The sequence below is a fragment of the Gadus chalcogrammus genome, chromosome 1 (genome assembly GCF_026213295.1).
Source record: "Gadus chalcogrammus isolate NIFS_2021 chromosome 1, NIFS_Gcha_1.0, whole genome shotgun sequence".
In the NCBI taxonomy this organism is placed as follows: Eukaryota; Metazoa; Chordata; class Actinopteri; order Gadiformes; family Gadidae; genus Gadus; species Gadus chalcogrammus.
In genome coordinates, this window is record NC_079412.1 from 21,433,025 (window position 1) to 21,442,863 (window position 9,839).

General features: G+C 55.3%; 2 protein-coding genes across 2 annotated transcripts in view; both read left to right on the forward strand.

Annotated features, from left to right (window-relative positions):
* Window positions 1-199: 199 nt before the first annotated feature.
* edem2 (ER degradation enhancer, mannosidase alpha-like 2) lies at window positions 200-6,724 on the forward strand. Its single transcript, XM_056595645.1, has 11 exons — window positions 200-516; window positions 847-957; window positions 1,067-1,106; window positions 1,498-1,603; window positions 2,329-2,454; window positions 3,026-3,237; window positions 3,584-3,725; window positions 4,468-4,592; window positions 4,701-4,845; window positions 5,041-5,162; window positions 5,368-6,724. Exons 1-11 carry the CDS (start codon window positions 413-415, stop codon window positions 5,821-5,823), a joined length of 1,689 nt encoding a protein of 562 aa, XP_056451620.1. The 5' UTR covers window positions 200-412; the 3' UTR covers window positions 5,824-6,724.
* Window positions 6,725-9,736: 3,012 nt separating this feature from the next.
* Window positions 9,737-9,839, forward strand: part of LOC130386670 (peptidase inhibitor 16-like) — a 10,933-nt gene continuing 10,830 nt past the window's right edge. The window contains exon 1 of the mRNA XM_056595692.1: window positions 9,737-9,839. This exon is cut by the window's right edge and continues 299 nt beyond it. The gene's annotated coding sequence lies outside the window, so the exon portion shown is untranslated.

Consider the following 9,839-nt stretch of genomic DNA (forward strand, 5'->3'; position numbering starts at 1 on the left):
TTGATGACTTTAGTAGATACGCACAAGAACAAACAAATACAAAGTACTTATTTTTAATGTGTATTTAACAGGAGCAATGAACCACACTCATCTAATATAACGACATAAGTATTTTAAACGTCGCATACATTATATATTGCAGCCTTGCAGCCTACTGTCTTCTTGTTGTCGTCCCGGGACACCATTGTGTTATACAACGAGTCCGCGTTCAACACGGTGTCCCCGTTGAACGCAGCTCTACCTCAGAACCTCGTCAGCCGTCGCAACCCGAGGGGCGCAGGCGCACACTCATTTCCTGACAGCTCCACACAACAACGTCCTAGCTCTGGGTCTGTTCTCCTTACCGTGTGTTTATCGTGCAGTATCTGCCAGTATAACCAGTCTCGGTCCCAGTACCATCAACAGCGCCGGGATGAGCGGCCGCTGGGTGGCCGTGCTGGGGCTGGTGTTGCTGGCCAGCCCGCTGTGTGGAGGCTCGGGACGTTACTTCACCGAGGAGGACATGGAGGGGATCAGGTAACTAATTAACACCTGCGATATGCATCATATCAGGTTTAATGTGTTAGTAGGTCATATGAACGCGTTCGTCGATTAATATGCTTTACCTCAAGGGTAAAGCATATTACCGGGGCGGTATCGTGATGATGAATATAACGGTTGGACGATAACTCCCTTCCACACACACACACACACACACACACACACACACACACACACACACACACACTGCATCACACACTTTCTGTGTGTGTGTGTGTGTGTGTGTGTGTGTGTGTGTGTGTGTGTGTGTGTGTGTGTGTGTGCGTCTGCGCTCTCTTACCATAATAACCCACGTTTACTTCTCAGGCAGCGCATCAAATCCATGTTCTACCACGCCTACAACAGTTACCTTGACAACGCCTTTCCCTACGACGAGCTCCGCCCACTCACCTGTGACGGACAGGACACCTGGGGCAGGTAGGTCCAGGCGGGGAGGCACGTGATGGGCTACGATATGCAAAAGAGCTTGCGATGTAAATTCATCTTCCTCTCTCTACCTCTCTCTCTCTCCCTCTCTCTCCCACAGCTTCTCGCTCACTCTGATCGATGCTCTGGACACTCTACTGGTAAGGTCTGAATCTAATTGAAAACGTCACATGTTCATATCTATCAGATCTATATTTGTATAATAAAGAATAAATAAATTAATGCAGTTGTCTGCATGTTGATAAGCCTTCAGTAGACCAGCTCACACATGTTGTCTTCTGGATCTGTTCTGTACTGGTCTCTATACTGGTCCGTGCATTGGTCTCCTCTGGTCTGGGTACTGGTCTCTACTGTTATATAAAGGCTCTGTCTCTACTGGTCTTGACTGGTCCAGGCTGGGGTGTACTGGAGTGTCTCTGCTGGTGTGTCTCTAGTTGTGTGTACTGGTATGACTTTACTCGTCTCTACTGGTGTGTTGACTGGTGTGTAGTGTACTGGTGTGTTTACTGGTGTGTACTGGTGTGTCCTCAGGTTCTGGGGAACAACACAGAGTTCCAGCGGGTTTCCTCTCTGCTGCAGGACACGGTGGACTTCAACATGGACGTCAACGCATCTGTGTTCGAGACCAACATCAGAGGTAGGGGGAGAGACAATCATCAGAGGTAGGGGGAGAGACAATCATCAGAGGCAGGGGGGGAGAGACCAACATCAGAGGTAGGGGGGGGGAGGAAGAGACCATCATCAGAGGTAGGGGGGGAGAGACCATCATCAGAGGTAGGGGGAGAGACCATCATGAGATGTAGGGGGAGAGACCAGCATCAGAGGTAGGGGGGGAGAGACCATCATCAGAGGTAGGGGGGGAGGGAGAGACCAGCATCAGAGGTAGGGGGGGAGAGACCATCATCAGAGGTAGGGGGGGAGAGACCATCATCAGATGTAGGGGGAGAGACCAGCATCAGAGGTAGGGGGGGAGAGACCATCATCAGAGGTAGGGGGAGAAAACATCATCAGAGGTAGGGGGAGAGACCATCATCAGAGGTAGGGGGGGAGAGACCATCATCAGAGGTAGGGGGGGAAGGAGAGACCATCATCAGAGGTAGGGGGGGAAGGAGAGACCATCATCAGAGGTAGGGGTGGGGGGAGAGACCATCATCAGGGGTAGGGGGGAGACACCAACATCAGAGGTCGAAGGGAGAGAGAGACCAGCATCACAGGTAGGGGAAAGAGAGACCAGTATCAGCGGTAGGAGGGGGAGAGCAGGGAGGGACAGGGAGGGGTCGTGGATGAAGGAGACAGCGTCTACACTGTAGATATTGATATGTATTCATCGATTGCCGTGGGCCGTGTCTCTGTGTGTACCAGTGGTGGGTGGTCTGCTGTCGGCCCACCTGCTGTCAGGGCGGGGCGGCGTGGAGGCGGAGCCTGGCTGGCCCTGCGCCGGCCCCCTCCTCAGGATGGCTGCGGACGCCGCCGCCAAACTACTGCCTGGTCCGTACCTGTCTGCCCGCCTGTTGTCTGTCTGTCTGTCTGCTGTCTGATCCCGGTCAGTCTGCCTGTTACCCGTCTGTCTGTATGTCTGTCTGTTACCTGCCCGTCTGCCTGTAACCCGTCTGTCTGCTGTCTGTTACCCGTCTGTCTGTATATCTGTCTGTTACCTGCCCGTCTGCCTGCAACCCGTCTGTCTGCTGTCTGTCTGCTGTCTGTAAACTGTCTCTCTGTATGTCTGTCTGTTGACTGGCTGTCTGCCTGTAACCGGCCTGTTGGTTGTTGGTTACCTGTCTGTCTGCCTGTAACCTGTCTGTCTGCCTGTCTGTTGCCTGTCTGTCTGTCTGTTACCTGTCTGTCTGCTGTCTGTCTGTTGCCTGTCTGTCTGTCTGTTACCTGTCTGTCTGCCTGTTACCTGCCTGTCTGTTGTCTGTTACCTGTCTGTCTGTGTGTTACCTGTCTGTCTGCCGGTCAGTGGTTATGTACCAGCTGCCTGGGGGGGCTGAGTGGTGTTAGGTTCTGAGTATTGAGTGTTTAGTGGTGCGGTCCTAACCGGGGGGGGGGGGGTGCTCAGCGTTCCAGACGTCCAGCGGGATGCCCTACGGGACGGTGAACCTGGCGCGGGGGGTGAGCCCCTCGGAGACCCCCGTAACCTGCACGGCCGGCGTGGGGACCTTCATCCTGGAGTTCGCCGCCCTGAGCCGGCTGACGGGGGACCCCCAGTTCGAGACCGCCGCCAGGCACGCCCTGCTGGCCCTCTGGGACACCCGCTCAGAGATAGGCCTGGTACCGTCTCTCTGCCTGCCTACTACCCGTCTGTCTGCCTGTCTGTCTGTCAGTCTGTCTACTGGCCCTCTGGGACACCCGCTCAGAGATAGGCCTAGTGCCTGTCTGTCTGTCATACTTACTGTCTGTCTGTCTACTACCTGTATGTCTTTACTTTCCGTCTGTCTCTCTACTACCTGTCTGTCTTTACTTTATGTCTGTCTCCACTAATGGCGTGCGTGTGTGTGTGTGTGTGTGTGTGTGTGTGTGTGTGTGTGTGTGTGTGTGTGTGTGTGTGTGTGTGTGTGTGTGTGTGTGTGTGTGTGTGTGTGTGTGTGTGTGTGTGTGTGTGTGTGTGTGTGTCCAGGTGGGGAATCACATCGACGTGCAGAGCAGGAAGTGGGTGGCCCAGGACACGGGCATCGGGGCGGGGGTGGACTCCTACCTGGAGTACCTGGTGAAGGGCTCCATCCTGCTACAGGACCAGGGGCTGCTCAACATGTTCCTGGGTACAGCCTGACCCCTGACCCCTGAACCAGAACCTGACCCCAGCGCCTAACCCTGAACCTCATCCTTAACCCTGAACCTGACCCTAAGTCTGACCCCAAGTCTGAAACTTAACCCTGACCCCAGCCCCTGACCTTGACCCCTGACATTAACCATGACTCTGTCAGTGACCTTAAAGGGGTCCTATTATGCTTTTCGACTTTTATGACCTATAAACGTTGTTATAATGTTTGATAGTCATGTTTAACCATACTCAAAAAATGATGTAGATTTTCGGGAAACTCTTCCTCTCATCTGGGCGCTTTCAGCCTTCTCTGTCAACGCTCGGTTTCGTCCTCCTCCGCCCCCTCGCCCCCCTCCTGCCAACCCAACTCCGTTGTGATTGGTTACCTTCCTTGAAGCGCAGGCGCGGGCAGATTTGACCAGGCACATGGGGGCGCGGCAGGAGTGCCTCTACGTAGATGACTTCCCGGAAATGTGAACAAGTGAATCGCAAACGTTGTCCCGAGTGTTTAGCGCTCTGCACAGCCACCCCAGACTGTCAGCAGGGAATACGTCGAAATGCATGTACGCCATTATTTGACACTTTAGTACGGTTAAACATGACTATCAATCATTATAACAACGTTTATAGGTCATAAAAGTCGAAAAAGCATAATAGCTCCCCTTTAATCGTGACCCTAAGCCCGACCCCTCCTTGTGTAATAACTGTGCGTGTGCGTGTGTGTGTGTGTGTGTGTGTAGAGTACGACCGGGCCATCCAGAACTACACCCGGTTCGATGACTGGTACCTGTGGGTCCAGATGCACAAGGGGACCGTCACCATGCCCATCTTCCAGTCCCTGGAGGCCTTCTGGCCCGGCCTGCAGGTACACACACAGGCCCGCACAAAGACACACACACACACAGGCACGCACCCGCCGACACGAACGACCACGCACAAATTAACTAGCAGATATAAACTGTGTGTGCGTTAGTCTCTGGTGGGGGACCTGGACGGAGCCATCAGGACCTTCCAGAACTACTACTCAGTGTGGAGGCAGTTTGGAGGACTGCCAGAGTTCTACAGCATCACCCAGGGATACACCGTCGACAAACGGGAGGGCTACCCGCTCAGGCCAGGTCTGTACATGTGTGTGTACGTTTGTGTAACGTGTGTGTACCTTTTGTGTGGAATGTGTGTCGTTAACGTGTGTGTGTGTGTGTGTGTGTGTGTGTGTGTGTGTGTGTGTGTGTGTGTGTGTGTGTGTGTGTGTGTGTGTGTGTGTGTGTGTGTGTGTGTGTGTGTGTGTGTGTGTGTGTGTGTGTGTGTTCCAGAGCTGATAGAGAGTGCCATGTACCTGTTCAGGGCGACAGGTGATCACGTCTACCTGCAGTTCGGTCTGGACGCCATCGAGTCCATCGAGAAGATCGCCAAAACCCCCTGTGGATACGCTAGTGTAAGACCTGTTCCTCTACCTGTCTGTCTGTCTACATGTCTGTCTCTCTCTCTATCTACCTGTCTGCCTCTGACTGTGTGTGTGTGTGTGTGTGTGTGTGTGTGTGTGTGTGTGTGTGTGTGTGTGTGTGTGTGTGTGTGTGTGTGTGTGTGTGTGTGTGTGTGTGTGTGTGTGTGTGTGTGTGTGTGTGTGTGTGTGTGTGTAGGTGAAGGATCTGCGCGACCACAAGCTGGACAACCGGATGGAGTCCTTCTTCTTGGCCGAAACCATCAAGTACCTGTACCTGCTCTTTGACCCCGCCCACTTCCTGCACGGCGCGGGGGAGGACTGGGAGGTGGGCGGGGAGGACGGGGGGTGTGTGCTCGGGGCGGGGGGGTACATCTTCAACACGGAGGCCCACCCCCTGGACCCCGCGGCGCTGCACTGCTGCAGCCGCCACGCCCGCGAGAGACAGGAGCTGAGGGACATCCTGCTCAGCCAATCAAAGCCCCCGCCCGCCACCCACAGCCAATCAGAGACCCCCAAGGCAGCGGCGAGCCAATCAGAAAGCATCGCTCTAAAACCTGGGGAGCGTAAGGCCGCCCCCCTGCTCTCCTGCCCCGTGCAGCCGTTCAGCGCTCGACTCGCTGTCCTGGGCCAGGTGTTCACCGACAACACCTGACATCTGGGATCCACTCGCTTTCCTGGGGCAGGTCTTCAGGGACATCTGACATCTGGGATCCACTCGATGTCCTGGGGCAGGTCTTCATGGACATCTGGGAACCATTCGCTGTCCTGGGGCAGGTCTTCATGGACATCTGGGATCCATTCGCTGTCCTGGGGCAGGTCTTCAGGGACATCGGGAATCCATTCGCTGTCCTGGGGCAGGTCTTCATGACACATGACATCTGGGATCCTTTCGCTGTCCCTGGGCAGGTCTTAAGGGACAACTCACATCTGGGATCTACTCGATGTCCTGAGAAGGTCTTCAGGGACATCGGGGATCAACTCGCTGTCCTGTGGCAGGTCTTCAGGGACATCGGGGATCCACTCGCTGTCCTTGGCCTGAAGGTTTGAGATGAATCCTTGAGGACCTCCGTCCGGGCATGTCTGGTCTGATCGTCTAGTCTGGTCTAGTCTGGGCTGGTCTGGTCTGGTCTTATCTGGGTCAATCTGGTCTGACCAGACCAGTTTTCCGCTCTGAGCCGCCCGGTGTCTGAGGACTTCTGCCGTGTTTGAATACAATGATGTCACCAGGTGAATTCAGGTCATGTGACCCGCTGCAGCTGGAGACAAGAACTTTGGCCCTGAAACATGTGACCTGTTATTAAAAATGAGAGTAATGTTATTTCGGGCTTTGAATAAGCTTTGTGTACATGTGTGGTTTGTCCCAAGCCAACAGTGTGTTCTTCAGAAGACAAACCGGCCGAAGTCTCCTCATAAAGACCTAGTCTCCCTAGCTCCTAGTCTCTCTGCCTACTAGCTCCTAGTCTCTCCAGCTCCTAGTCTCTCTAGCTCCTAGTCTCTCTAATTCCTAGCTAAGAGTCTGTAGCTCCTAGCTCTTGGTCTCTCTGGTCCCTAGCTCTTGGTCTCTCTGGCTCCTAGCTCCTAGTCTCGCTGGCTCCTAGTCACCGTGGCTCCTAGTCACCGTGGCTCCTAGTCACCGTGGCTCCTAGTCACCGTGGCTCCTAGTCACCGTGGCTCCTAGTCACCGTGGCTCCTAGTCACCGTGGCTCCTTGCACTAGCATGTCCTGCCCGGCAGGGGGCAGTGTGTCTGCAGGGAGAAATGGAGAGGTTGAAGAGGGAGTGCTTCCTCCTCCACATAGTCCAGCTTTCTGGCTCACCTGTACTGACCCACTCCTGGGTCCTGGGCCTTATAACACCGCTCCACCCATCAGCTAATATCAGCTCCAACTGATGTTCTGTTATTAACGCTCTTTCATGCTGTCTGGACCTCCTAGAGATGACCCTCGACCTCTGGGTGGTCTCTGGTCGAGACCTTTACCCTCTGAACCCCTGTTGTCATGGAGATAAGAAGATGCTGCACGAGAACCCACTAGGAGAGTCACGTGACCAGAGGGAGGGCCTGTGACCAGGGGAAGTCATGTGACCAGGGGGAGTCATGTGACCAGGGGGCCTGTGTAAGTTCTGGATGTAATTTAGAAATCCCCTTCTGCTGGCATTTAGGGTGGGGTCCCCCTCTCTCGCTCTCTCCTTGTTCTCCCCCTCCTTCATCCACCTCCTCGGCCTCCTCTTGGGGACAGCCCCCCCCTCTCTCTCGCTCTCTCTCTCCCCCCCCCCCCATCTCTCTCTCCCCCCCATATCTCTCTCTCTCTGTCTCCCCCTCCCTTCCCCCCTCTCTCTCCCCCCTCTCTCTCTCCCCCTCTCCTCCCCTCTCTCTCTCCCCCTCTCTCTCTCTCTCCTCCTCCCCCCTCTCTCTCTCCCCCTTCCCCCCCTCGCTTTCTCCCCCCCCCCTTCTCTCTCTCTCTCTCTCCTCCCCCCTTTCTCTCCCCCCCTCTATCTCTCTCTCTCCCCCTCTCTCCCCTCTCTCTCAGATCATGCGTAAGCACCAGAGGAGACGCCACGTTAGAGGTCTCCTCCCAGGCCGTTCCCACGGTGACCAAATGAAACACGTCCATCCCACGGAGGGGCTGCAGATGCTGTCGCTGGGCGGGGCCACACCCAGCCTCCCTGGGGTGACGCAACCAGCCAGCCGGCCAGGAGAGAGGAGGAGAGAGGAGAGGAGGAGAGGAGGAGAGAGGAGGGAGGAGAGAGGAGGAGGGAGGAGAGGAGGAGAGGAGAAAGAGGGAGAGAGGAGGAGCGGAGGAGGGAGGAGAGAGGAGAGAGGAGAAAGGGGGAGAGAGGAGGAGAGGAGGAGGGAGGAGAGAGGAGAGAGGAGAAAGGGGGAGAGAGGAGGAGAGGAGGGGACGGGGGAGAGAGGGGCGAGAGGAGAAATGGGCGGAAAGGAGAGGAGAAAGGGGGAGAGAGGAGAAAGGGGAAAAAAGGACAGGAGGACAGAGGGGAGGAGAGGAAGAGAGGGGAGGAGGAGAGGAGAAAGGGGGGGAAGGAGAGGAGGAGAGAGGAAGGAGAGAGGAGAGGGGATAGGACAGAGGAGAGGAGAGGAGGAGAGAGGGCCCCGCCCAGCAGCCGGCCAGATGTTTTCATCTCACTGTTGATTCTTATTATCACTTTGTTCGTGCTTTGGCAACACAGATGTACGTTTCCTGTCACACTCTTTGAGAGAGAGACAGAGAGAGAGAGAGAGAGAGAGAGAGATACAGAGACACAGAGAAGGAATTACAGGTAGTAGACAGGGATTCAAACTACAGACTGGTGGCTCCTGTCCTCCAAAAGGCCCGTGTCAGACCGGGGGGGGGGGGGGGGGGTTGGAGGTTGGTGGGGGGGGGGGGTTGGAGGTTGGAGTGGGCGACGCCCCAAGACCTGGTTCACTGTGTAGCATTAGCATCGTAGCATTGTGCTGTGATGGGAGAGAGATTGACCGGCCGTCGTGTTGTCGTCCCAGGACTGGACAACCCTGCATGAGGGAGGGGTCAAAGGTCACACCAACGGGCCGTGACCTCCCCCCCACACACACACACACACACACACACACACACACACACACACACACACACACACACACACACACACACACACACACACACACACGGCTGTAACACCTGTTTGATCCGAGCCAGGCCTGAAGCAGAGCTCTGCTGCCCTGCTCACGGGCACTGCGGTACAGCTGAGGGTCTCTGGGTTCAGGATCAGGATGACATCATCACGGAGCATGTGCACGTCCTATAGGGGAGACACAAACGCACGCACGCACACACACACACACACACACAAACACACAGGCTCAAACAGTCCCACCCAGTAACCGAAACACTCAGTCCAGCTCATCTGCTAGCGATTAACAGGCAGTGACAGCAGAATCACATGGGCTGGGTCTGCATACTATCTACATGATGTATGGAGAGGGGAGAGGGCTACAATATGACTGATGGCCCAGTATGACCGACTGGGAGGAACTACCTAACACAACCTCTCCTCCTCTCCTGCTCTCCTCCTCTCCTCCTCTCCTCCTCTCCTCCTCTCCTCTCCTTCCGCCCCTCTTCTGCTACTCCTCTTCTCTGCTTCTAGCTCTCTTCATCTCCTCCTCTCTTCTCTTCTCCTCCTCCTCCTCCTCTCCTCTCCACTTCCCTGGCCTCCTTGGTTTGGAGTACTTCTTGTTCAAATCACACACACACAGACACACACACTTTATCTACGGAGGTCGGTAGAAATGAATGAACAAAACTGGGAGGGAGAGAGAGGGGGGGGAGGAGAGAGAGAGGGGGGGGAGGAGAGAGAGAGGGGGAGGGAGAGAGAGGGGGAGAGAGAGAGATAGAGGGAGAGAGAGAGGGGGAGAGAGACAGAGAGAGGGGGAGAGAGACAGAGAGAGGGGGAGAGAGTAAAAGAGGGTGGGGGGGGCGTACCAGTCAGCGCAGTGTTTGTAATGTGAACTGTTGTCCCTGTGTGTGTGTGTGTGTGTGTGTGTGTGTGTGTGTGTGTGTGTGTGTGTGTGTGTGGAGGGGAGGACCAGCTCTCAGCAGTCGAGAGTCATATCTGCTGAGAGTCGGGACGGAGCAGACGTACAGATGGACCATTCATAACAACTGCAGCAACAACAACTGCAGGACTACAATATAAAC

Excerpts from the sequence above, each read along its gene's own strand:
- edem2 (XM_056595645.1), top strand. The coding sequence starts at position 413 with ATGAGCGGCCGCTGGGTGGCCGTGCTGGGGCTGGTGTTGCTGGCCAGC. Across the intron at positions 958-1,066 it reads GGACAGGACACCTGGGGCAG|CTTCTCGCTCACTCTGATCG; the intron begins GTAGGTCCAGGC and ends TCTCTCCCACAG. Across the intron at positions 3,238-3,583 it reads CCCGCTCAGAGATAGGCCTG|GTGGGGAATCACATCGACGT; the intron begins GTACCGTCTCTC and ends GTGTGTGTCCAG.